Source organism: Pomacea canaliculata, linkage group LG12 (assembly GCF_003073045.1).
Source record: "Pomacea canaliculata isolate SZHN2017 linkage group LG12, ASM307304v1, whole genome shotgun sequence".
Lineage (NCBI taxonomy): Eukaryota > Metazoa > Mollusca > Gastropoda > Architaenioglossa > Ampullariidae > Pomacea > Pomacea canaliculata.
The window spans coordinates 22494206-22521632 of NC_037601.1; the positions used below are offsets into that span (position 1 = coordinate 22494206).

Genomic DNA, 27427 nt, shown 5'->3' on the forward strand with positions numbered 1-27427 from the left:
CGCATCGCCATGACTGGCGCGCGGGGGTCAGGAGGGTGTGACCGCGACTGGCGGCCTGTTAGCTCGGAGAAGGGAGAGTAAGATCGCTAGAGTGTGGACAGTGTTCACTTCCATTTAAACCAGTGTTCATCTGACAAAAACAAGACCACGCATGCACGCGCGCAAACCATCCAGCAGTAAGATAGGGGACAAACAAATGGTGTACATGTATTCCCATCTTTCTCTCTCTCTCCGATCCACACCCAACCAGTTTAATCTTTGTCGCTGGAGGTTAATGTCATCCACCAGCATCTCCAACCCAACCATTGGTGAGGAAGGAGGTAAGGAGATCAATAAAGAGTTTTTTCCTCCAAGCGACTGTCTGAAGAAGACAGCAACAACCGTGCGATCGATAGGTTGTGTGCGCCTGCTGATCGATACGTGTACTCGGGTAGCTTACCATGGAATGTATCAGTAGTCACAACTACTTGGTGAAAGCTTTTCCCTTCGTGCACACTTCTCTCTCTCACACACACACACGCATCCTAGCGTGTCCAAACACATCCCCCTGTCCCCATGTCGACTGGCTCCGACCGGTTTCACTGGCTTTGTTGGGTGGGTGGCTTGACGACAGAACGAAGCAGCTCAGCTGACGCCAGTGGGGTGGGGTGACGAGAAGCGGGTGGCGAGCACCGGGGTGGGCAAGGCATCACACAGCTCACGGCGTAGCTTCGGGCGCTCGCGCTGCGGTTGCAAATTCTTTGGTAACCGAGTGGATGGAGGGAAGGAAGAATGCAAGGCTGCCTTCACACACACGTGTAAATGGGCGCAAGTCGACCTCGGGGGGCGGGCTGACTTCCATCATTACCGTGTCATTCACACGACTGGTCAGACAGACTCCACCTTCCTCTCCAGCATCACGGCCTTACTTACCAGGTCTCCCCCTCCTCCTGGCGCCACACTTACATAAGCACGTGTACATACGTAACTCCCTCCTGGTCCCGCCCACAGCCTGGAGTGACAGTAGGAGAAGTCAGTTCTGGTGTTAAAACAGACCAGCAACAGGCTGCCAGCTTTTAATGCAATTTTGAACAAAAAGCCTCCCGCGACTTAGAGGCAGGCTGGCATTCATTATTTTGACATCTCCACCGATCTCTCTATCTTGATCGTGGCGAGGTGTAAAGGAGTACATCAAGATTGTCAGCAAGAATATTAACTTTTGCACAGAAGTTTAAACAACCATCGAAGTAGCGCTCAGCAGCTGTAGACGGACCCAGCGGTTGTGTGAACGTCACGTGACAGCCCACCCCACCACCACCACCACCACCACCAATCCCCCGCCGGCGGTGACACGCAAGCGGGCCCGGTGCGAACCAGGTGAGCGTAAATAAAGTGGCACAGGTGGGCGACTCCATGTCACAAGCCACGGTTGACGAGACCGGGAACGCACCCGCGACAGAGGCTCCGTGCGTCACAGCTGCATCGCGCGCCGACGAGGAAAGAGCGCTAGTCGATAACGCCACCACTACTCGCCCCACGACCGTACGTTGTCTGCAGACAGTCCGCATGGCGACCAGCTTAGAGGACATCACCAGCCTTCGACTATGGAAAGGTATCATCGCCGAGTTCGTCGGCACCTTGTTGCTGGTGCTGGTGGGCTGCGGTTCCTGCATCAACCTGGGATCCGAACCGCCCAGCACCGTGCAAATCTCCTTGTGCTTTGGTCTCAGCGTCGCCACCATCGTCTGGAACATCGGCCACATCTCCGGCGGCCACATCAACCCCGCCGTCACCCTGGCCCTGCTGGCGGCTCGTAAAATTTCTCTCGCCAAAGCCGTTTTCTTCGTCATCTTCCAGCTGGTGGGTGCCGTGGTCGGGGCTGGAATCCTCATGGGTCTCACCCCGTCGGCCTATCATGGCGACTTCGGCAACACCCTAGTCAGCAAAAAGATCGACCCCGGCAAAGCCCTCGGTGTTGAAATTTTCATCACTTTTGTCCTCGTCTTCACCGTCTTCGCGTCTGTCGACAGCAAGCGAAAGGACATCAACGGTTCCACTCCACTGAGCATCGGCCTGTCGGTGACCATGTGCCACCTGTTTGCGGTAAGAATCAGTTATTCTCTGAGGCAAGATGGCGTGCGGTTCTGTGTGGTTGTCTTTGTCTTTACATATTCTCGACTATCGCTGTATTTTTCTCTATGCAGATCCCCTCCTCCATCCCATGCTCTTGTTTCTCTTTCTCTCTCTTTTTTTTTTTTTTCACGAGGTTGGAGCCTACATTTATTTTTGAAAAATGAGGACACCGTGGCGTCCATCGCCGATCGATGATATGCAAATGAAATGTTTTGTAGCGTCAAGCCACTTGCCTTCTCATGGATGCATTTTCTTTGTTGTGTTTTCTTTCGATATCACCGTTTATTCGTTTTAATTTAGTGTGGAAACCAACAAGGAATGATTGTTAAGTCATTTACGAAAACTGGAAAACACGTGACTACAATAGTTGGAAATATTACAAGTAGCTATCGATCCTGTGGTTGAATCGATGTTCCTGGGGCTGAGTTAAAAATACTCCTCTAGATGACTCGCCACGACCCTAAGCATCGTGTCTGTAGCAGAAGAAGCTTCCAGAAAGTCTTCTATTCTTTATGTGGATGAAATGTGTTAACGACCTTAGTAAGTGTTTGTGAGAACTTGTCTGTTCAAAAGTTCCTAGAAGTAACATTCAAGTTGTGAAAGGAAAAAATGTGGGATGGTGAGGTCACATTCATGTTCCTCCTTGCTGTCGAAGTACCTACGTACTCAGGTGGGTCTGTTTGTTCAGTGTCAATACCGTGTGCCGTGAGGCGTGACCACCCACCTGGGGACTGGCCGGGTACAAAGAACTTTTTGCGCACTGAGGCGCTTAGTCATGACTAGGTCACCCCTGACAGGAAATACCCTGCATCGACACTAGTCTCTAGATCAGCCTCATGAGGACGAGAACATTCCCTCAGCCTCCAATTACAGGTGGGCTTGTCGTCAGGTGAAAATGAGGCGAACGGAGAAACCCATTGAAGTCACGACATTTACTGCGAGCTTGCAGGTGGCTGTCGACACATCCTTATATGTACAGACTGGGAGCAGGCGAGGGCTGGGACACACGCACCAACACACGCCTGTCCACCCGCCAAATACCCCTTCCTTTAATATCGTCTGTTATTTACTTTTGGTAAAGAAAGAAGCAGACGAGGTGAAAGTTGGGTGAAAGCAGATTAATTCATAAACTCAAGACATTTATAAAAGGTTTTGACCTCATCTCACCCGTACCCGTGTGTTAGCTCGATGTCACGTGTCTCCATATCGACAGGGCAGGAGGTGTGTGAGCAGTCGACAGTGCGGGGTACATCTCGAGACCGACTTTATCGAGGATTATCTAAAGAATGTGTTTGCTTATCGCCTGAAAGGTGAAATATGTACCTAGACATTTCTGAACGAGTGTTAACTAGTTGGCCACAGCCGATATTGGGGTGGCGACTGTCTCACGCTCGCTGACCACGCTGGTAGTCTGGCCGGCCATGCGCGTCTTCACATCACAGGATGTGTATGGAGGGTTTGCTCCCTGAAATACCCGGGAGTCTTTGGGTGACTGGCGTGACTCGCATCATGTTCCGAGAAAACTCCTCAAACCATCAATTATTCGTGTCAGTACTGAGCATGTTGTACATGCATCGTTCCTGTGTATATGCACAGGCTACCCGACATGCGTGTCTGCACGTGTTGTTACGTCTTTCATACGTTAGGAATTTTATTGCTTAGCTTGCATAAGCGTGGGCAAGTTGAACCCCGGGTGGTATCTGTGTCGAATAATCTAGAAGCAAGCTTTATCTACCTCACCATTGACGTCACATTCTGTCTTGACCTATATCAACTTTTCAAAGTAAGAAACATTGCTTTTGTGCAGAATTAAGACAAAATATTAAAAAAAAAATTTTGCTCGTCCTTTTAATACAAGTGCGGTCCTGCCCCACGGCGATTGGTTAGTTAGAAAAAGCGACTGGGAGGTATCGTTCTACACAGTCCTTGTGTACGCCCAACGACTATTGAAAGCGAAGCAGTCGACCGTGTCCGAAGAGTGTTGGCCATGCAAGGCTAGAGCGAGCCAACAGTCACGTGTCCCGATGACGTCAACGATACAAACCTGACACGTGGTCACCTGACGCCAGGTAACCCCCTGAGAGGTTCAGGTATTCAGGATCGTTGTCTGACGTCACAGAGTGTAACGTGAACACATTCCTTCCGGGTATTCCGGTTGAGACTAGAAAAGCCCAGAATTTCATGGTTGATGGCGGCATTCATGGCGCTTTGATGTGTGGGCTGAATGAATGCCAAGCGAGGACCGCTCAACAGCTGTTGACTTTGCACCTATGCTAATCGCACACAGATCGCTAATCCACCAGTTGAGACCTAACACTTGGGGAATTCAATCATGCTTGTAATAAAAAGTGAAATATAAAGAAGCACGCCAGCTAACACTTACAGTACAACTAACATGTAACAAGCTAAATACCAAATGTTGTGCAGGTAGTCGCGCGGTCGCTGACATCGCCACGCTTGGTGAACTCTCATTACTTCAGTGTCAGATGAGTGATAGTGTGTTGCGGTGTCAGATGAGTGATAATGTCTTGTCGATGCCCCCAGGCCCCGACTACCTGTGCAAACAGTCTATACCGGATCCCCGAGTTTTTGCCGGTTACTCCTGGGGTGACTCGGGGGAAGAAGGTCGCCGCGGGCGAGTTGCAGTGTTCTGTTCAAACACTTGGTCTTCACACCCGCAACACGGTGTACATGCACCCGACGTTAGGAACACACACCACACACCACCTGTTTGTCCAACAGATTTTCCTCCAAATTCCCCTCCACACACACACTACCACCTTCAAACCTTTCTAGCCTGTAAGTAGGCGGAGATTCCTAATGAAGGTTGACCCGATGGGTTTTTTTTTTATATTTTGGACTGTTACAATTCATAGGACGGAATGTTTAAAAACATTACACGACAACTTTGGGACTGCTAATGTTTCAAACGGAGAGATTCAAACATGGTCAAGCTAAAAAGAAATAAAAAATTATACTAAGTTAAAAACTCATTTTTTCTTGTTTTTCTTGCACTTTTATGTGCACGTACAAAAATAACTCATTTCTGTGTGCTGGTACCTATGACTAAGAGGTACTGCCAAAAAAGTGTAGAAATGTGTTGTACAAAAATTAATATTTATTTAAATATTTGTTGAACAAATTAAAACGCATTAAACGTGATTCTAGGAGGGAGACGAGTGTAGTTCAACCAGAGACACTCACTACACCAGCAGCAATCACACGTTTCACATGATGTCCTTTGCTTTTTAATTCTCCTCATGAAGTGGGATCACCGTGTGCTCTCTAATAGCTTTTTGAAATGTTTGAACGCTCACACCCGGGGTGGCTGTGTTTACACTGTGTGCGGGGGTCACTTCTAAAGAGCGCAGGTGTGTCACGTGTTTCTGGAAGACAGCGGACAGAGACAAAGGACAGAGTAGAGTGCACTTGGTGTCCCGCTGAACCTTATTCACAGACTGGAGTGACGAGGGATTTGATTGACATGTTTGCGCAATGTTTTCTTGACTTTGTGTGATCAGTTAAAATGGTGGCGCCGTCCGGTCAGAACCGCCTTCATTCCTGATGTCATGTAGATAATTGTAAGCTAAACATTTCTAATGCACGTAGGACTTGATGTCTGAGGACTGCATTCTTGGGGCAGGATAGTGGGTGTTGTCATAACAACAGGTCTCACGTGACTGTAGCCCATGAGGTAGAGTAGATGCAGCTCTGACCGTCCTGACGACACAACAATTCTACACGTGTGACCTTTTAGCCTCGCCCTGGTGACCGACGTGTTGTCACCTTTCGACCTTGCAGCATGGCTAGCCTTGTGTGGGAACCGCCCCTACAGCTGCTGAACCTGTTTGTCTTTCAAAACCCGACAAGAAACTGAAATCAGCGGGGATGTGGAAGGTGGTTGCGAAACACAGAAGTACCAACAGTTTAGTTTAGGTTTTCTCAAAGAATTGACATGTGTAAATTTGACACACGTACGAGTTGTGACAGTGTCACAAACTATTGCATGTGTGACTACCAGTTATGTAAGACGATCTGTGTACTGACTGGGCACAAGTCAAAAGACAGGAAGACGAGGGCGGCACCGCGTTGTGACGATGACGTGGGTGGATGATGACCCCGCCACGGCCCTTCAAATCGCTCGCGACTCACCCAACCGGTCAAGTACAAAGTGGAATGACTCAGCGAAGGCTTTTCATACCCCGACACTCGGCTTCACACGTGAGCTAATATGGGGTGTGATGCAAGTGTGGCATGACATACAGCAAACACACTGCCGCTGTATAACCTGTTCTGTTGCGGTGGGTGGATGTTTTTATTTCTCTACATGTGACGAGGCAACATTTAACATTAGTGGGTTTCTTGGCGAACACTTAAAACTCTGACAGCGACAGCAACACCCCGGCGACACGCTGCGCAGACGATGCGGAGAATGCGCCGCGGGGCTCCACCCTTGGTCTGCCGCCGCGATGCCGCCACGCGAAGGCGGCGCGGTAGCGACAAGGTTGATGTGACCGCTGTGGTTGCTAAAGATGAGATGTTGGTGAACACACACTCATCCTACCCGCGATACCGATGGCCGTGTGCTTGTTGAAATCTCTACAGTGTCTTGGTCAAGGCCGCCAAGAAACCGATAGTCTTAAGGGTTTATGATGGACTGAAGGAGGTCTTGAATCTTTGTATTGATATCAGTGATAAAAGGTCATGTGAACCTTTCGTACTGACCCCCACGCAGCCCTGCTTCTCAACCTGTTACTTGTGGTGCTACTATCACCAATACCGATAGAGAATATAAAAAACTTTATAAAATAAAACCCCTTCGCGCCTCTCTTGTCGGGAGGGCGCGCCCCTCATGTTGAGAACCGCCTAGTAACGCACAACAGAAAAAAAAAATGTGAACTGGATGGAGAAGAGGAAAGAGGAAGATGCTGAGCATCGTACATTTAATCATTTCCTCGCTCCTCGAGCTCACAGCCATTGTATGAACACTTCACACGCCCCACTTTCCCTCAGACACAGTCTGCTGAACACAAGAGGGCGGACATTTTTCATCTGCACGCGCCTCACTTTCGAGTCGACCGGCATTGTTTTCTCGAGTGATCAAGACGACTAATGAGTAGGGCCCGCCTCGCCACCGGTAGATGCTGCTGGCCAGAAGAGAGCAACATCCTTTTATTTTTCTTGTTACGTATACGGGCGTGACATGGTTTGAAAGTGCAAACACGTCACTGATCGAACTTTGTACAGGTGGTGGTTGCCAACATATCCTACATAACTGCCAGTCAAGTCAGCCATTCAAACCTGGGAATAAATTATGTTGGGATTGTGGAGGTAGGGTTGGGGTGGGGTAGAGATCACAATCTTCCGTTGTTTTAAATGTACTTGTCTGTGTAATCAACATGGAAACCTAGTTGCCGTCGACCTCAATAATTCAGGTCCACAAGGCGACTAGAGCCCTCGCTAATGCAGTGACGTCACCTAACTAGCCGCGCTGCCGTGAGTACGCATGCGCGAAGGTGTCTACCTGGCAGCTACGGGTGAGTGCAGCTCACTGCGCGTGTGAAGTAGCTGATCGATGGCGGTGACCTGGATTACTGGCTGATCGATATCTGGCGGTACGCACGGAGCACGCGCAGTCCGGATGAGACTGGTCTGTAGGAAGTAGTAGGTATACATGTACATGATCACAGGCTTCACGTAGACGTTGCTAGAAGTCGACGCCTGAAAAAGGTTAATGGGGTCACGTCGCGTGATTGTCAAGCGACAATCGTTTTGCAGAACGAGCGTTAAGCAAGCTTATCACGTGACCGGCACTGTTTGGTGGTTGTGTAGTATCACGGCGACATGATAACGAGTCCCGAAACTCGACTATTCAACACTGAGCCCACCAGGCGCCATGTGTCCACCCCGCACATGGACAGAACTATGTCACCGGGTACCTTCACCATTTTTACCTTTCCTGTGCTCACGGCCTCATTGGTTAAAAAAAAACTCTGTTCTGTTATAGTTCTCTTTGATCTCTCTCAGTTCTTACTGTTCTACACATTTCTGCTGATTGCGTACTTCCGAAAGCGATTTAATACTAGTATTAGCAGATTTCTGATTTTTAAAAAAGAGAATACCTTGTAAATATGATAATATCTGATAATGCTTTTTTAAAACTTGCAATTATCTTTTTACTTAGTATTTTTTGTCATCCTTCCCCAGTGGTAAACAAACATCGTGTTCAAGTTTAATTGTAACCACCAATCATCTACACCATACTCGCATACCTTTGCTTAGTCTGGATGCGAGGTCTGTAACTACAGCAACAGCAACACCCGCTTGCTGCACAAGGGAGGCTACCAGTACTACACTTTACACAATAGTCTTGTCCTGCTTGCGTCCCTTTATTACCCTTAAGCCTTGGGTGAAAAGTGAAGAAAGCAACAGAGAGGGCGACATCACAGGCAGTCAAATCAGGGCGTGGCTCGTGACTAGTGGAGTTCACTGCGAATGCACTCTAAATATGAACTTGTGTGTTCACACAAATTTTCACATGTCATGATTTCGTTTTATTTATATTTAAGGGATCCGTTATATTTGTGGTTTACATATCTGAAACAATGAAGATTTTTTTTTTTTTTTACAATGGTTACAAGAGTTAAAGAGTATGAAAATTGGCTTTTGCAGATCCAGTACACTGGTTCCAGCATGAACACAGCACGAAGCTTCGGTCCTGCCCTGGTCACCGGTACTTGGGACAACCACTGGGTAGGTCGAACGTCGCACTTACTTTACTTACATACGTGCATTCTTTTAGGACCTGATGTAACTAAGCAACAAGTGACCGAAAAAGACATGTGCATCAGCCGGTGATTATATCGGGATTTTTCACCACCCTAGTAGCTGACCCGCCATGGCAAACAGGGAGCTGTAGTGTAGGACATTGACGAAGCTTGTGGCCCGCGTGTGTGTGTGTGACTTTTTGTTGAATGTGTAACCAACCCTTGCAAACAGAAGCCTTTGTAGGGCGTAAAACATATACACCAGCCAAGGTAGAACAGAGATGTGAAGACGCACAGATTATGTCAAGCTCATAATATACTTACATGTTCCGTTACACAATGAAATTTGCACCCATAACTGGCATGTACTGATGTGTCCTCAGGTATACTGGGTGGGACCTATCTCTGGAGGCGTGCTGGCTGGCCTGCTGTATGAATACCTGTTTGCAGTCAACGCATCCCTCAACAAAGTGCGTGCATGCATGCTGACCAGCGACTACGATGACGAGAAGTTCCAGGCGAGGAAGATCAAAGTGCGCATCATTGAAGAGGACCCCGAGGCTCCCCTAGAGACAGTCCCCCTCAAAGAACACTCGGAGAAGTATTCACCAGACACCAGCAAAGGCATAGAGCAGTACTGATGCTAGTCTCAGGACCATCTACAAGAAAACAGGAAGATCAAGAGCCGGAGGACCGTCTGGAATAATGGAGCAGCCACCGTGTGGGGTTCCTGGCGCACCTGTGTCTAAGGTTCTTTGCTACCTGAAGACACGAGCGTTGCGCAGTGAGAACTTTCTCTTGTAGGGAATTCTGTGTAGAATGATAATCAGATCTTTTAAAAGGCAAGCTAAATACATTACAGCAGCAACTAGGTCTAGATCCAGAAGTCCCTGAAACTTTTTTTTTTTTTTTTAATAAATGACTGGGACTTTCTCTGGTTGAGGAAAAGAAAAGTCACATGGTGCTGAAGCAGACAAGAGTAGAAGATGAAGATGAGTACTAGCAAGCAAAGTGGAGCATATTCTGACACATTCTAACATCTATTTATTGACATCATAGGCACGTTCACATGCCCTCATCACTGGTACATTATTATTTTTATTTCCTCTTTTTCGGTCATGTCGCCTTCAGTCAACAGCAATTTCTCGCGGAAGATGTTCATCCTTGAAGTTGCAATGTTGCATTTGTTTCGTCAAATCCGTTGTGTTTACTTTTAAGAGAAGCATGCAGTCTTTCGTTCTAGTCACCAACCATGCATTTTATTTTTGACAGTCAGGGGCGTGTTTTTCATGATCACTGAGCTAGGTAGTCTGCTATTGGTGTAGTTGTCATTCTTCTAGTGCCTGACTTCCGCGCTCCCTCCTTAATTAACTCGTTCGCCAGACTTGCTCATTACAGTAGGACTGTAGACGCACCTGGAGGCTCCCGTGTAAGTTTGTGTGAAAGGCTTCAATCGTTCACTAGTCATCAGAGAATGTCTGTAGACTCGTTGCACCTACATGTACTGGCTATGCAATATGTACTGAAAGACGTGTAAGCCTTACACGGTCCCTCCCCATACCCATGAGTGTTCGTGGTCGCAAGAATTAATGCGCCATCAGTCAAAAGACAATCATGATTAGGTGGCGCCGGTGGTTGCGATTCCTTGTCTTCTCTTTGCCCAACATCCTCCCTCAGCTGTGATCAGGTCGGTGTGAATGATGCGTGACAGGTGTGGTGGTGTTTGTGTGGAGACTGTGTCCCTTAGCTGTACTAACACCTGTATACACACTGACACAATACTAACAAACACCAGCTTCACGGATTTTTAAGGCAGAACTGTCTCTCTAACACTTTGTTAGTCAATTACCTCCAGGTGCGTCTACTCCTCTGTCATGTGTAAGAAAGGGAAACAGTGAAACACAGTGAGTGCGCTGAACGCAGTGTTCAGGTGAAGGACCGCCATGCCGGTGACAAACAGTAGGACAAGTAGGTTGAGGTACCTTTACAAAGACTTCATTCGATGAGAAATTAAAAATAAAAAGGTTTCAAGTGTAAGGAAAAGATTTTATTTTAATGTAATAACAAAGACTCCGTTATATGCAGTAACTATTTTGCTTTTCACTTTCACTTTTTTGTTGTTGTAGTACTTGTAAGACTAATGAGAATATTTTTTAGATAAGGCGCCAATCAAGAGAATAATACAAAACTTTTGTTTTTTGTCGAGAGAATTGTATTGACTCTGTTCAGGGCACGCGCCCATCTAGAAAAAAAAATGTATTGATAACAGGATGTATTTCGAAACAATAGTAACTGTCTCCGGCTACGTCACTGTAACTACAGGTAACTGCAGGTAGCTATCAATGGAGTCAGCGGCAGTAGCTATGCCTGCTAACATTTTGTGCACGGAAAACAAAAACTTCAATCCCGAGTTTTCCTGACCACGACAGAAAGACTATGGGCAGAGAAAGGTAAAGTGAAGATAAAAAAGACCCGCTGATTACAGGTAGAACAGGTGGCGTTAGTGAGAGAGGGTTGGCACTTACCTCAAGGTCTGGCACATCAGGGTAAGGGAAGAATTCAGGTATACGCGGTAGGGGAAAATAGTTGTTTTGCCATGCTCCGATGTCATGACATGCCAATCACACAATGTCATGACATGCGAGTCGCGATGTCATGTCATAGGATTATTTTGTGTTGACTGTGTTTTATATTCACTTCTAGCTGTACACTGTGTGTCGCCCTTTTGGGTTCCGTCAGTTCGTTGGCTTGCTGTGTCATTGTCATCATTTTTATCGGTTACTTTGCGTGTCTGTCCCTTCATTTAGCATGGACGACCATACTTGTCACCTGACTACCAGCTTATTGACTATTTGTATACAGAGACTCGTGCGGCAACCATTTCAAGCATCTGTGTTTGATGACATTGATTGCGGTGACTTTTATGAAACACTAGTTCTCTACTTTTATTGTTTTTGTTTTGTACTGACATGCCCGCCTTCCGGTGGCCCTTTTCTGTGACATGTTGGTAACATCAGGCACCTGGCCCGATGCCCAGGTATGTCTCCCTGATTCAATGTTTATGTGCAATGGAACTCAAAGCCTAGAAATTCGGTAGCTCACGGTATTTTTTTTTTCTTTTTTCTCAAGAAAATAGTTTTGTACACTTGCCCTCCCGAGATGCTAGAAGTCACAGCGATCTGTGATCATAACCAAACCTTTCTCTTCAGAACCTAATCTTGCCCGAGTCCAGAATGTGCACACTACCATTATACAGCTTTGTATAAGTATACATGTGTATAAATATTAAATATTTGCATTATTTGTTTTTTTCAGTCAAGTACCTGCACGTTTTTGATTTTTATAGTGCTTTATACACCTTATGTATGCATGTACTTGTACTTCTGTCTTTGTGAGAGGTCTGGTGTACGCAGGTATGAGACTGTATTTCAGGTGTACCACAGAAAGCATAATCAGAAAAATATATGGCAAGATGTACACCTGAAGTGAGATACTGGTCATTCACTTCATAATTTAAGCGGCTAGGTCGATTTTCACCTTGTAAACGAGTGTAAAGGGTACAACAGCAATTATTTATGTTGAAACATGTTTTTTTAAAAATAATTTTGTAAACACAGGGAGCTCTTCAGCCTGATGAACATACTTTTGAATACAATTTGTACATATTTTATTTTTTATTACTCAGCTTGTAATTACATAGAGTACAATTTTAACAGTATTCCGAGTTTCGACTTCTGTGGTTAACGATTCATACTGAACTCTGTCGGTTTTAGTGAATTTTGCCATATTTTATTATGTTTATCATTTGTGTAATAGACTATATAGTGAAGTAAAATTTGGATATTCTTTATTCCGCTGATCAGTCTTATTTTTGCACTGACCTGCCAACTGTTTGACGGATGCTTCCCTCAAGTCAAACACACTTTGGGACACTTAGCATGTGTTCTCATCCCATGAAAGACCTGTTGCAGTCCTCATCCTTCTCGATGTGCTTCACATAAAGACTAAATAAAGCGAGAATTATTTACACAAAAACATGAGCATCAGCAAGCGGACTGCAGCATAAACTAACTGGACGACTGACGATGAAGAACTGAGGAATGAGCGGAACGGTAATTCAAAGGATGACAATATGTTTAAAGTTATGTCTGCAGTATGTTAATGTAAGTAGTATGTCGTTCACTACTTTCTTCAGCTGTCAGCTCCAAATGTATTGCAAGAGAATTCCTTATTTCCTTGAACAAACTGTCGATGGGTCTACAGTGAAAATATTTCGAGATAAAAAGTGCTGTATGGGGTGGACGCACTTGTCAAGTGAGCTATTTGCCGAAAATGCTTTTCGTATTAATGAAAACTATAAACCCTAAACATTTTACCGAGTTCTCGCTAGAAGCTATCGTAATATCATCCTGACTCCAGGGATACTCCCCTTTACTCGTTCTACCTCCCCACCACACGTTCCCGACCTCAACAGTGCGATGAGGACTCGAGGGCATGCGAGGCGTCCTCCCATCCTCCCCATCCTCCCTCCCATCACGTGCAGGACAGTAAAATCCTCGCTCGTGATCAGGGTTTACCTGCAGGCCAGCAATTTGAAACGTTTATACATTCCCCTCGTGATTTGACTATTTAAAACTTTTCCAGGTTGAAAGCCTGTTTTAGAGCGGTCGATGACAACATTTTTTTCACGCCTCGGGATTAACAAACATTCCACGAGGGCAAGAATGCTGAGCGACTCCCCATCCTCTCCCCCCCCCAAGCTAAATATTCATTTTCAATCTTTCAAATCTGTCTATAAATAGCAGGACACCAACGGTCGAAGCTTGTGTGCCACAGACATGATGGCAGTTTACTTCAGTCCTACACATTTCTCTCCAACCCTCTGATGACCGAGTGCCACTACAAGCCACAACAACAAGACACAGCTGCCTCACATCGTGTCGCCGATGCTTGTTGTCGTCGCCATGAACTGATTGCACTGACAAAACCAGTTCGTGTCGATTCATCATTCCGGTGGTAAATAAACTGTTGTTTTCCCTCATACGCAAAGAAAAAAAAAAAAGAAAAGAAGACCCCGAGACAACCTGACCTGGTGTTGGGATTCGGCGTAATATAAGTTGTTATAGTAAGCTTTTTTTTTTTAAGTGTCGCAAGAAGTTCATGGAGAAGAACTCGGCAAATTTAAAGAACAGTTTAACATCTTTCGGAATTCCTGCTCCAGCATTTGGGAAATATCTACTGAAAGGGCGGAATGGTCGCAAGTGACAGAAACGATCCATTCACATTTATATCGCTAGGAATAATCAACTAATAATTAATTATTGACACTGATATAATAAATCATGATTGACATAATAACTCACGGGGTTTCCATAGTACAGCAGTCGGAAACTGTGACCATGACATCTTACATCTGTAACAAGTAGACAAGTGTGTGTGTGAGAGAGAGAGAGAGTCAGTAGGTACAAGCGCCGGGTACAATGTCCTTCAAGACACCATGGATACCAGGGACATGTTAACACAAATCAAAAATCAAATCAAAACAGACTTTATTGTCTGCCCAGGAGACCCAGGGCAGAAATTTGTCTTTGCTCACATACCATACAGAACATTAACACACAGTTAGGAGTAAAAGTGAGGAGTAAAATAGTGTGGTTGCAACCAGTCCATCAAAGCAGTGTATTGTTTATCCTAACAACAAACTTGGGTGCCAATGGGCCTAAAAGCACTGCTGAACAAAAAGAAACATTTGTTCATCACGGGCAGAAGCCCACGACAGAAGATTAGTACAATAGAGAGGACATGATGCTATCCGTTGGGTGGGCAGAGGCTCTACGACATACTAGTAAGTCGCTTTCAGTATTTGCCGGTGGACCAACGAGTGTCGACGAGATTGAAACAGAGGTCGAGTTAGCTCTCGCATAAACCCGATTGTGTCAGAATGCGGCCTCGTGTTAATCTTGAGTCGCTGGAGGGACCTGCCAGACGTCGAGTCATGATGCTTCCGCAATGACGCAAGAGATCGCCGAGAAAGATCCTGGGTGTCCTAGTGATGGCGTACGGCGAACGGACATCAGTGCCACAGCAACGTGATGAGGTGGTCGACGAATACGCCGCGAAGCTCCAGAATTTAAGCAGGCGAGGTAGAAGGCGGCGCAGAGCGTCGAAGTGGCGGCGATTGACAACATCTTCGGAGGACTGCAGCCCGACGGTCAGGGAAAGTGACTGCCCCCGTTTTCTGTAACAGGATGACAGGGAAAATAAAGTGTAGCTGGCCCTGACTGGAAAGTGTCCGACGGCGGAGGTTTTGTCATTTATGGCAGTTGAGTGATGGCGTTTGCTCGAAACCGGCAGTGAGGTAACGACGGTCACTGACGAGTGGGGCACGAGGGCCACATACAGGACCGTTACAGCTAAAACAACTCAGGAGTGGCGGTGGTGGACATGTTTACGGCCAGCGTCTGAGGACGTTCTATCCTGGTGGTCAAGGACACTGTCGATGTGGTCAAAAGTGAGCGCAGGAGGCGCGTGTCGCTTCTACTAGGGAAGAACGTCCTTATCAGATAATGGACTCTCGCAGATGTGGGCAGGCAGTACAGGCAGCCGTGCATGAAGCTCATCTTGAGAAGACAATTGTCAACAAAGACTGGTTAGGGCCGCTGGCAAACGCCCGTTCCAGGATGCAATGGGTCTGACGTCCACACCAGCCACTTTCCAGAGGTTAATGCAGACCACCATGCCGAACTTTTTAATTTCAGTCCTTCTTGTGTACCTAGACGATCATTTGGTATACTCCAAGATAAAGGACCATTCAACTGCGGGAGGCGCCATACTTCAGGATGACGACAGTGAAGAGGAACGCCAGGGTGGTATGCTACTCTTCCAAACCATCACCAAGAACTCTTGTGACAATGCCTGTGGTGCAGAGTAGTAACAGTGTCTGTGTTGTCAGATGACAGTAACAGAAATGACAGTCCCTATCGTGTCCGAACCGCGCAGATCGCAGCGACTTACCGCGAAGACAGGCACAAACTCGCACAAAGTGTAGGATGAACAGTTCGTTGCGACGCTATGCATGGCAATATGAATACCATGGATATATTTTTTAGTTGCGGTGATCGTGACACCGTAGATGACACGTACGCATTGATCAGTTGTTATTTTGCTATTTGTTCATTTTTCTTCAACTTTACGCGGCTGCGTCCAGAATGTCGTTGACAAGAATGAACACACGAGGTGATGGCTGACAATAGATGTCACACTCTCTCTTCTTCAGTCTCTGTTTGATTTCCTCCTGAGTCCTTGTGCCTTATTTAGGATGGTGATGGCTGCTGGCACGAAGGACTCTGGTAGGCAGCTTTCCTTATGCGTGGTACTTATAGCGCCTGCCTGAGGGCAACAGCTGGAAGCTAGTGTGGAGAGGGTGTTCAGGTCCAAATGATGTTATGTGCCATCCTTCTGACTGCATGAAGGTACAAGTCAGAAAGTGGCAGCTGTGCTTGCCAATAATTTTATTTGCCTGGTGGATGATTCTGGCAGAATTGCCTTGTCTTTGACTAGTAGGTGACCATACAGGCAGCGATGTTGAATGAGAGGATGCTCTCAACAAGAGACCTGTACACAGTCTCCAGCACCCCAGAGCTGACGTCGAAGCTGCGAAGTCTCCTCAGAAGTACAGCCTCTGCTGGGCCTTTGTACACTTGGTTCACGTGAGCGCTAAAGGAGAGCCTCCCGTCGATCACTGTACCAAGGTACCTAAACACAGCAGCCTCTGCACCTGCTGTCCCTTGATTTGGAGTGGTGGGGAGAGAGGGGTTGTGCCATTCTTCCTTCGTAGGCTCTTCCAAAGGCCATCTCCTCCGTTTTTTTCAACGTTCAGATCCAGAAAGCTGCGGTCAAACCACTCCTCCAGCTCCCCCACACAGGCAGTACTGTGACAGGGACTGCTCGTCTTTCAGGCAGCCCACAAGGGCCATGTCATCTGCATATTTACAAGTTTGAGAATAGCACTGTTAATAGTAATCCCATTTGTATATACAGAGAACAGGATGGGGAAAGCACACATCCCTGAGGGGTACCCGTGTTGAGGATCTGCTCATCTGACAGAATCACTCCATCCACTGACAAATAAACTCCGTCAGACGAGCTGCTGGACCCTATAGTACCTGTCGGTGGAACTCTGAGACCCACCCTCTGTGGTCGGTCCTTCAGGAATGACAAGTTGGTGATGTCAACACTGTGCTGCACCTGGAGCAGACTCCTGTGACTGGAAGTGAACTGCATTGTGGACAAGGTTTTCACCACTTGTACACAGTCAGTGCACAGTATGACTAGCACCACTTGCTAGATTGTAGTCAGAATTCTTCACTGACAAGTTGAAAACAGCTGTAAACCTGAAATGATTGCCAAGATGCAATCGACTAGTGGTTATACTTACGGGGATATTGAGAGGGATGGGGATGGGGAAAGAACACCCCTTCAGGAGAAAGAAGAACGAATTTTGATGCAGTTAGGCAAAGGAAGAGTCAGCCAGTCATAGAAAGTCAGAGCAATAGCAAGACACAACTTTTCACAACTTCACTGACCCTGTGCTGACCCCGAGCTTGTATAACGTGTCTGTATTTACTGTGTGTATGTGTATGTGTATGTGTATGTGTATGTGTTCATGTGTGTGTGTATGCATGTGTGTGTTGTAGAAGAGACTGTTGTATGCGAATGTGGGTGTATGGCTGCTGGTCATTCAGTCTGCATATCATTTCTGTAAAGCACTCTGAGCAAATGTTGGAAAAGCACTGTATAAATCTTCATTATTATTATTATTATTATCATCAGACAGCTGAACTAAGTCTCTAAAACGGTTACTTGATCGTATTATTGCAACATCCTGAGTTTCAGGTGTAAAACATTCTGCAGTAGAAGTTTAATCTGCTTCTTACATGACACTCTCTCGAAGGCAAACGCTTCACAGAACTGTTTTCAGTTCCCGTGGAATTCAAAGGCAAAGTGTTGTAGTCGCCATCGCTCGCACTCGATTGTTCTGTCCCCGGAAGACACGGACTCACAGCTCATACATTCGATTCATGCACTCAACCAGACATCTGTATAGACATAGCACAGGACTACACACCTGTACAGACAGGACTACACACCTGTATAGACAGGACTACACACCTGTATAGACAGGATTACACACCTGTACAGACAGGACCAACACTGTATAGACAGGACTACACACCTGTACAGACAGGACCACACACCTGTAGACAGGACTACACACCTGTACAGACAGGACTACACACCTGTACAGACAGGACTACACACCTGTACAGACAGGACTACACACCTGTACAGACAGGACTACACACCTGTACAGACAGGACTACACACCTGTACAGACAGGACTACACACCTATACAGACAGGACTACACACCTGTACAGACAGGACTACACACCTGTACAGACAGGACTACACACCTGTACAGACAGGACTACACACCTGTACAGACAGGACTACACACCTGTACAGACAGGACTACACACCTGTACAGACAGGACTACACACCTGTACAGACAGGACTACACACCTGTACAGACAGGACTGGTATCTTGCCAACAGTCCGATATTCAGATCTGTGATGGCCCTTCATATACGGAAGTGGAAGACAACACCTGGTGGCCAGGTAGACTAGTTACCATTGCTTTTTTGCACTCCTAGAATTTACGGCGACGAGGAGTGGTGCAAGCTATAGTGTCTCCTCTCTGTGCATTCTTTTATTTCTCCCTCTCTGTGCATTCCTTTATTTCTCCTTCCCTGCCTCAAGTGTCCTATGCAAGAGGCATTAGGGACAGTGAAGGTGTTTCATGTCTCGGTCCCGGGTGGCATGTAGAAGGAGGAACCTAGTCTGCAGCCTTTACCTCCCCTGATAAGCAAGCTACAGCAGGGAGGAGAGCCACCCCGGGTAAGTCTCCAACAGAAAGCCTGTTCGTCAGTCAATAAAGTCTACCTTGCCTTGCCCGTTCCATCCTTCCGACCCAATAACATTCCCTCACATTTCGTCTCCGATACTAAACTGGATCAGAGAAGAAACAGCTTTGCATCGGCTATTTTCATGATGAAAGTTTGACATTCAAATCTGTTTCTGTGGGCATCACTCACCATCTACGAGCCCGGCGTAGTTACTAAGTACAGAAGAGACACGTGACACTGACTTTCTCTGCATGTTTGATGTCGAAACAAGTGTTTAGAAAAGGCAGGAAGGTATGACAATAAATAATTTGGCTGACTTTGCCCCCTGTCGGCACGTAGGCTGCCAGTGTCACATGAAACTTCATTTATTACGGCGCCAGTTGCAGACGATGTGTGCTTCCCCAGTGGGCCACCATCACTGATGTAGCAACGACAGTTCCCTCTGGTCACTCCAACTCTTTGCTCGCTCTGGCCGCACATCAGTAGTCATGCCATTGAGGTAGGGAGATTCCTGTACTCTTTCCTTCAATATTTGTTCGCTACATTACTTCTTTTATGAATTTTTTTCTTTCTTCCTTTGTCATATTCCTTTCTTTGAATACTTTGCTTTTTTTTAAATTTCATTTTTTCATTCCTGTCTTCCCTTGTTCCCATTTTCCGCATCACCTACAGTTACGTGTTATTATATTTAATTAAATCAGGTGTCAGTATTGTCATTAGGCAACCAATAAGTGAGAATTATGTGAAGTAGTAACAGAAGACTCTGTCCACGTAGTTTGCTGGAGACGGACAGTGCGGGCCCTGTAGCCAGTCTCCGGACCAGCGCCAGGCGGTGTCGCTCCAGCACCTGACCAGACGACTGTCATCTGTAGGGAGACCTGTAGATGACCCCAAGTTCTTGAGAGCCAAGAGCCTCCCAGAGTATAGTTCCCGGGAACCTTTCAAAGTGCGTGCAGACGACAAGGAGAACACATCACAGTTTTTCAGAGTGAGGCAAGTGTCCGACTTCATTGACATTTGCATTACATAGGTGTGAAAAACAGAGGGAGGCAATAGGAATCCACTATAGTGTATAGATGTGTATATATGTATATAGTGTATATATCCACATATATGTCGTCTGTCAGAAGTCGTACTACTGATCTTGGACTGCTGCTCTTTGCTTCACTTGTCTCCTAATGTCATTGTCGTTTGAACATATGGGGAGGACTGAAATATCTGTCTGTCATTCAAATGTTTATCAAATGCAGGTCATTTAAATGTTTATCAAATGCAGGTCATTTAAAAGCACTCGGAAAGGTCTCGTGCGTGACGGCGACTCTGTCCGGAATAAAGACAGCTCGGCCTTCGTGTTCACCGGAAGAATCCGCTCCTACCGCCAGCCTGAGTACCCGGAGTACCCGGAGAGAAGCGAAAGTAAAGACTCATGTGACAGCGGCACTGCTGTGGACAGCATTGGGCTCCTCCATAGCTGAGTCCTATTACAGGTAGGTTCACAAACACCTGTTAACTTGCCCTTGTATTTTCACATATGATTTAGATTGCTGTAGTTTGTAGTTTCACACGGGGTTTTACATTCATAATGTGCGTAGGACATGTGACAACACAGCAAAATGTTGTGTTCATTAACGCTGTTCATCGTGTGTTCAGAGTGGGAGTGCTGGGAGCACCAAAGGTGGGCAAAACAGCTTTAGTCACCCGCTTCCTGGCTTCTGACGACGACAGCGACAGTGTGACTGTGGGTAAGTTCGCCAAACCTTCCTCTAGCCAGTGAAGTTGTTGACCCTCTACTCCACTTTATATTAAACATTATTTTGAGAAAAATACAGCGAACATTTTAAGTCCGTGTTAAACATAACTGTAAACATTGGAAAATCCAGACTTGGGTTAGCTCATGAGGCATCTCACGTTTCTGACCATTGAATGACAGAATTAAACTAAATCGAACGATTGAATTATCAGTAGCTTGTATTTGAACTATTAGATGAAGAAGAGGTCGCCAGAAAAACAGTGTCCGTGCTACTGGACGGAGAAGAATCCCTGATGGAGTTCTTCGATGATTTGGAGGTAAGAATGTCTGGGGAATGTTCATGTCTTTGTAACACTAGTTATTCACAAAGTAGCACAGGTCCAAAGTAGCCATGATTAGTGGTGTGAGATTAGACAAGCAGCCAGAGTTTCGGCCAAATAATTTTTTTTTTTTATTCTGACCATGTTTTCTTTTTTCACAAGAGGTAGGGGAGATAAGTGTTGTATTTTCTTGTAAGAAATAAATTCTAGTCCGCTTTCAACTGTGATATGCGAGATTCAAGTATCCATTTAATCCCTAATTGACTCTGTTTACCTTGCTGGTACACTGCATCTCTGTGTACGTGTCGCTGCTGCAGTTTATGTAACATTTTTCACTGACTTCTTTCTTTAGGAAATGAATCTAGTGTGTCCTTTGTGCAACCCTAGCAACACGGGTAGCCATCCTAGCAACCCACAGCAATACACACTCGACCAGCAGACACCTTGCACGGTAACAGCCAGAAATCCCGACATCACTCCAGTTGCGGATGATGGCAGGTCAACTTGCCTCGATATAAATCCTCGCTGTTTGCCCCCTGACCTCACCGCCGTCACGCCGGTGATGGAGTCTCTCACCTGTGACAACGTCGCCTGCCACTGCGACGCATTCACCGTTGTTTTCTCCGTCACGGACCTTCAGTCCTTCCGCTGTGGCTGCCAGAAAGTTCGTCACCTGCGCGAAGACCTTGGCACGGACCGCGCCATCATCCTCGTGGGCAACAAAGCCGACCTCGTGCGCAAGCGCTGCGTCAGTGCTAAAGGTAAGCTGCTGTACAGGTGTTACAGTCGCCTGCATGCTAAACACACAAGTCAAACACAGGTGTCGACAGAGCACGCGTCCGTGATTGCACATGAGCGTGCTTGTGATTATTTCATAGCATGCGGCAACATAAACATTCCCACTGACATCCCCTCACACGCTTCCTTTAACCGTTTGCCAAAACAAACACCTGAGTCATTGCCACACGCTATATTTGTCATTATTGCAAGAAAGAAAAACAAGCGAGGTTGGTAGACAGGACAACATTATGTTCTGCTGACTCAAAGATATTTTCTGACCTGCAGACGCCATGATGCTGGCCTGCAAGTATGACTGCAAGTACATCGAGACCTCCGCGGTGTTCGGCCACCAGACAGACGAACTGCTTGTCGGCATTTTGCGTCAGATCTCACGCAGACTGAGCACGCCACCTGGTCACCATGACGACGAAGACATCACTGACGCCGCCAGGAAGCGCTCCAAGTGGAGAAAGCTGTCCAAACTTCGAAAGTTTCTCGAAAAGGCGACGAAGACAAAAGATCCATGTTGCGATATTTTGACTTGAGGAAAATGTTTTTTCTTCTCTTTTCACCCTTGCAAGACGGGAAGGAGGATTCAAAGGATGGACTGAAAAGCGATCGTGTCATCTTTTCATTGCTTTAGATGTAACGAGCGAACATTCACAACCTGCATATTTAAACGCACAAGAATACACGCACGCATCCACACAAAAACCTGAGAACATTACTTAACAAAAAGTGTTTGGATAATCCCGCCATCAACTAGGACTGTGAGGACCCATGTGAAGATTAAAACATTGTGACTAAAACCTGACAACTGCGTTCATTACAAATGCATATTCTGAAGAGAAAACCTATGTAAATGTATCTATATCGGGTCACTGAAAAATGTTTTATTTGTTATATTCATTCTAAACTGCAAACTGTTGTCTACATATATATATATATCTTAAAAAAAGCTTGTGCTACAGTTTGACAAATAATTCATCACTTCAGGTATATGTACCATATATTTTGCATAATGAATGCCCTTATACATGTACAATATGACACAAATGAAACAAAGCAAGGAAAATAATGTGACACAGGAGGTCTATTTATTTGCAATTTTTTTAAAGTGTTCTTAGTGCAAACACTCGTTTTTCTGACTATAGACTAACAGTAAACACAATGCTCAGATTTAGTCTGCATTATTTAAAATATGCTTTTGAAACTGTCAACAACAAACTGCAGGAGAATAATTCAATACCACATATAATCAAGCAGTCATCAGTCGTAAGCAACATAAAAATGAACCCCCCTCAAAAAAGAAAAGGAAAAAACCCAAAAGGACATGATTAGACATATCTACAAGCCAAAATATGAAAAGTGTCTACTTACTAAGGAAGCTTTAATGTTAGACATTTAAGACAAAGTGTACTGGCTATACAAAAGAACTCAAAAATAATATCCCCTGACATGTATATGAAAAACTAATACTGTGGTAAAAACAGTGGAAGTAACCATGAAAATTCTCGCATGACATTTACACAAGTTGCACCAAATTGCCATTGTGGTGTTTTCTGGACAAAATGACAATATGTCACATTCTCAATCAGTGAATATTGCATGGCTTTTCCTGAAATATATCAGTTTTTCTTCCATTAACAAGCGCAAATAACCCCTCCCTCCTTTTAACCTAAAGACAACTAAAAGTGTATTTAGAAGAGATTAAACTTGTAATCAGACCTTTATATTTGAGCCATTTTCTGACCTGAGGCTGTCACAAGTGACTGGTATGAGGAAATACAGAAGACATGACTAAACATTTGTGAACTGGCAATGGTAGACTTCACACTGCTAGTATATACAGCTAAGACAGCATTTCTTATCAGTTACCTATTTATCACTGACCACTGTATCCACTCTAAAGAGAACATCTCAGGTTCTAATCAATATTTTGGTACACACAAGAAAAGAAACAGTGTCATGTCAAAGACTTGAAAGAATGTGTCACTGTCTCTTAAAAATACACAGGAAAATATATTTGGGGGGGAAAAACCAAAGAAACACTCGCTTCAACTGCACTCCATAACTAAAGCAAGTAGATGTTGAAAATAATGAATAAACCAACAAAACCCACTTCCAACAAATTCCACCGTCAACATTCTGTTTGCTGCAAATGTCTACATAGGGTGCAAATATTTTGTTTTGTAAACTATCCTTCAAAACAAAAGAAACCGATTTTTTCATTTCCAATCAATTAATTCAGCAGTTTAAATGAAAGGTATAGACAGATACATTAAAAGTTAGCCCAAGCCTGCAATTTGAGTTCTTTAATGACAAGCCTAATTTTACTTAACAGTAATAATTCTCATCAAAGTTTTCACTCAGAAAAATTTTTTTAAAATTTTTTCTAAAGCAAAATACGATTCTTTGTCAAGACAAATTCTAATCATGCAAAAAATAATCCCCCCCCCCAATTTTTAGACATTCTTCAAAGCATTTGCTTTAAAAGACAAACTATCTGAAAACACATCAGGACAGCATTAACCATAATGTCAGAGAACCAGCAGTGGAAAAGGAATGCTTTGTTGTATTGCATTGTCAAAGGTAGCTGCTTAGTTTTGGCTTGCCCAAGAGTATTTACGAATCAGTGTGCAATCAGATGTTTGACTGTTGTGCCAAAAAGGTCCGAATTCGTTGTAAAAGTTCTTTTTTCACGTTGTCTGGAACAAGGGCTGTAAAGTTAAAACAAAAAAATTATGTTAAATTGTGCAAAAAGAAGTAGTAGTTTCATTTAAACAGAACTAAAACAGTAACAAAACCTGTTATTTTCTATGAGACAAAACTGAACATGAATCATGGAAACTGTGATATGAAAGGTAGAAATCAGCTCTTTCACAAGATCAAAACAAGTATTATAAAACTAATTCTACACATCTCCACAAAATAATCATCACAGTTTGGATTTCCCCTCCCAAGGTAAAATTTTTCATGTTTTGAAAAAAACTGACTTACCTCGACCTTTTGGCGTGATTTCGGCTACCAGATCATCCACTGTAATGTGTTCGAGTCCTTTGTTTTGTACAATTTCTGTGGCAAATTTCAACAAAAGTTCAGAGTAAACTTGTGCATTCCAAAGAAAAATGTCACAAAGAAAATCTAATCTAAAATTATCCTGCTATAAGGCAATATTCCTTCAATTCCCTGGGACATGAAGTCTACAGCTTTTTATCACCTTCTTTAGCAGTAATTGATAAAATAGGTGACAACCCCAACAGGGAGTACAAGCACTAGACACAGCATATCTATAGCTGTTTTATTTTCTCCTCAACAGAATGTAGTTGCCATATTATTCAGGACTATTTCGCTTTGCAACCTTGTTTCACATGATCAAAATTAACAGTTGTAACCATTTAAGTTCTGCTTAACAAAACTGAATTCAAACCTTCAGAAAGTATTTAGTGTTATAAGGGTTGGATCAATAAAGAGATAAAAATTGTTATTTTGCACCACCACAAATTTAACTTAATGAGTATTTAAGACATTGGTACCTCTATCATTCAGGCCCACAAGCTAGTCAGAATCAGCGGCCACACACCCACTTCATCTTCATACTGGCATGCAGCCAACTATATATATATATGATAAAGCAGCCAACTATTTTAACAAACCTTTGCAATGTGTTTTAAGCTGATCTCTCCAACCACACTCAATAAGACGAGTTCTTAGCAATTCTTTCAGCCTGAAACAATTAAAGGCAAAAATAATTACTTAACAAAAGAAAGAATACCACTGCTGCTGCAATATAAAGAATATTAAGTTCTTGAATACACTGGGTATGCCCAGCAATAAAATGTGAAATGTTAAAAAAAAATGAATTAGCTAAAAAAGGAATGTCTTTATTCGGGTGCAGCTTAATATGTGCTACAATACCTCACTCTTCCTCCTGTCTCCACAAACTAAAAAAAATTGCATCCATTTAGCTTTAATCTACTGCATTACCTTTCTCTTTCTCCTGTCTCCACAAGCTTTTGGTTGATGGTTGCTCGCATCTGAGCATCTTTAAGCTTCCTCTCTTGTAAACTGTAAATTGAGTGATGTGTTAATCGTTAAAAACATCTTACAGCATTTACCTGTAATAGCAGGCATCTGAAAAGTTATCCTCATCTTGCCCCCAAGATACACACACTCTTATAGCAAGTGAGATGCACAATCACACAATGCTTATATTTTTACCAGCTGTTTTGTGTCTTACAGAAAAGCATTTTTCACTGACATACTCCCACTTTCCCAGCATAAAGATGCTGATCTTTATCTAGATTAAATCTTCTTTTTTGATGTTCTTTCTGTCATTATTATTATGCAAATAAATAAAATGAAGTATTTTGTACAACAGAAAATAGAGCAGAGAAAATAGAACACAGTCAAGTAGTCTATTTATTTCCACAAAAAGTTTCAGTTTCAGATCTTGGTTGTAAAGAAGAAATAAAAATACAGGGAAAAAAATGAAACCAGGTCATTACACAGCAGCCCTCTGAAAAACAGTAAAGAAATAATACTAAGATAACAAAGATGTTTACCTTTGATTTGTAAAGCCATTTAAAGATAGTAAAATTTAAATATACATTTACACCACACATATATCATCAAATAATTATTTAAACCCTATGTGCAATAAGATGAAAAATTGCTCATCTAATTATTCTTAAGACAGAGAAGGAATGACAACACAGCTTCAGTTTATAATTAAAAGTGCAGGAACTCAGTCGATGTTTTGGTCTTCTAATTTTCATTGTCGGTCTGATTGTAACAAATAAAAAATATAACGTTGGTGAGCTTTAAAAAAGAAAGTGATATACATGATTTGCATACATCTATTGCATTTATACTTCTACCTCTATAAGTTATTTTTGATAACGCTTATTCAAACTTCTGAAAAATATCTCTAGAACTTTGAGATAGGTGGGAAATGAGTAGCCTTAAGTAAAACTTCAAATAAAGCCTTTAGTATGTAGGTTCATTCTAAGGCTAACAGTGGAAAGCTGAGAAAATTCCTTCCTTTCGGTGCAGTTTGGTTCCCTAATAAATTAGGTACCGTCGATGCTGGGGTTATGCAAGTGGAATGCATTAACCACCACACTATGGAACCTTCCATAAACTTAATCTAGAAAATGAGATGAACCAAAAAAAAAAAAAAAAAAAAATCTAATATATATATGTTGCGTTGAGAAATAAAGATATCATGGGAACTTTAGTGATTATTTTTAAAGGCATTTCATTATAATTAATTTTAAACATTAACGACTGACATTAACTGTAACTTTGTGTAAATAACGAAGTCAACATTTCTTCCTATCATTAACAGAAAGCTCTCAGTTGGAACAATATTTTCTTTCTTTTATTTATATACTACTGCGATCAACTGAAATCGTTTACGCGGCTACATCCAACGTTTACTGGATATAAACTGTTTGTGCTAGTACAATAACAGAAGAAAAAGAGCTGAGAGTGACAATTTCAAAAAGAATTAATGTTGTGAATGAAAGCATCCACCTACTCTGCCATGTTGTTTCTCACGACTCAAAGCTCTCATCAGGGAGTAAGCATTGAGCATAAAAATGTTTTCAAATTACATTGTCAATAGCAAACACTTCCATTAATACCTCTAAAAGTTAGTTAAAATATTAGTTTTGTATGTAATTTATTAGATTTAATAAAACTATATTGAGGAAAAAGACTTTAAAA

General features: G+C 43.9%; 3 protein-coding genes across 3 annotated transcripts; 2 read left to right on the forward strand and 1 right to left on the reverse strand.

The window, feature by feature from the left end:
• Positions 1-665: 665 nt before the first annotated feature.
• LOC112577046 (aquaporin-5-like) lies at positions 666-12729 on the forward strand. Its single transcript, XM_025259952.1, has 3 exons — positions 666-2082; positions 8785-8865; positions 9263-12729. The coding sequence occupies exons 1-3, from the start codon at positions 1393-1395 to the stop codon at positions 9518-9520; spliced, it is 1029 nt and encodes a 342-aa protein (XP_025115737.1). The 5' UTR covers positions 666-1392; the 3' UTR covers positions 9521-12729.
• Positions 12730-20080: 7351 nt separating this feature from the next.
• On the forward strand, positions 20081-22586 carry LOC112553136. The gene is made up of 5 exons (XM_025220161.1): positions 20081-20334; positions 20498-20589; positions 20832-20914; positions 21270-21678; positions 21983-22586. The coding sequence occupies exons 1-5, from the start codon at positions 20081-20083 to the stop codon at positions 22240-22242; spliced, it is 1098 nt and encodes a 365-aa protein (XP_025075946.1). The 3' UTR covers positions 22243-22586.
• A 186-nt stretch (positions 22587-22772) lies between these two features.
• LOC112576685 (transcription and mRNA export factor ENY2) lies at positions 22773-27276 on the reverse strand. Its single transcript, XM_025259318.1, has 5 exons — positions 27240-27276; positions 25685-25765; positions 25354-25424; positions 24698-24772; positions 22773-24417 (listed from the first exon to the last, which is right to left on the reverse strand). Exons 1-5 carry the CDS (start codon positions 27245-27247, stop codon positions 24341-24343), a joined length of 312 nt encoding a protein of 103 aa, XP_025115103.1. The 5' UTR covers positions 27248-27276; the 3' UTR covers positions 22773-24340.
• Positions 27277-27427: the final 151 nt, after the last annotated feature.

Coding starts and splice junctions, on each gene's coding strand:
- LOC112577046 (XM_025259952.1), top strand. CDS start 1,393: ATGTCACAAGCCACGGTTGACGAGACCGGGAACGCACCCGCGACAGAG. Junction 2,083..8,784: donor CCATGTGCCACCTGTTTGCG/GTAAGAATCAGT, acceptor TGGCTTTTGCAG/ATCCAGTACACTGGTTCCAG. Junction 8,866..9,262: donor GTACTTGGGACAACCACTGG/GTAGGTCGAACG, acceptor ATGTGTCCTCAG/GTATACTGGGTGGGACCTAT.
- LOC112553136 (XM_025220161.1), top strand. CDS start 20,081: ATGTTTATCAAATGCAGGTCATTTAAATGTTTATCAAATGCAGGTCAT. Junction 20,590..20,831: donor CAGCGACAGTGTGACTGTGG/GTAAGTTCGCCA, acceptor TTGAACTATTAG/ATGAAGAAGAGGTCGCCAGA. Junction 20,915..21,269: donor AGTTCTTCGATGATTTGGAG/GTAAGAATGTCT, acceptor TTCTTTCTTTAG/GAAATGAATCTAGTGTGTCC.
- LOC112576685 (XM_025259318.1), bottom strand. Junction 25,425..25,684: donor GAGACAGGAGAAAGAGAAAG/GTAATGCAGTAG, acceptor TAATTGTTTCAG/GCTGAAAGAATTGCTAAGAA. Junction 24,773..25,353: donor GCTTAAAACACATTGCAAAG/GTTTGTTAAAAT, acceptor AATTTGCCACAG/AAATTGTACAAAACAAAGGA.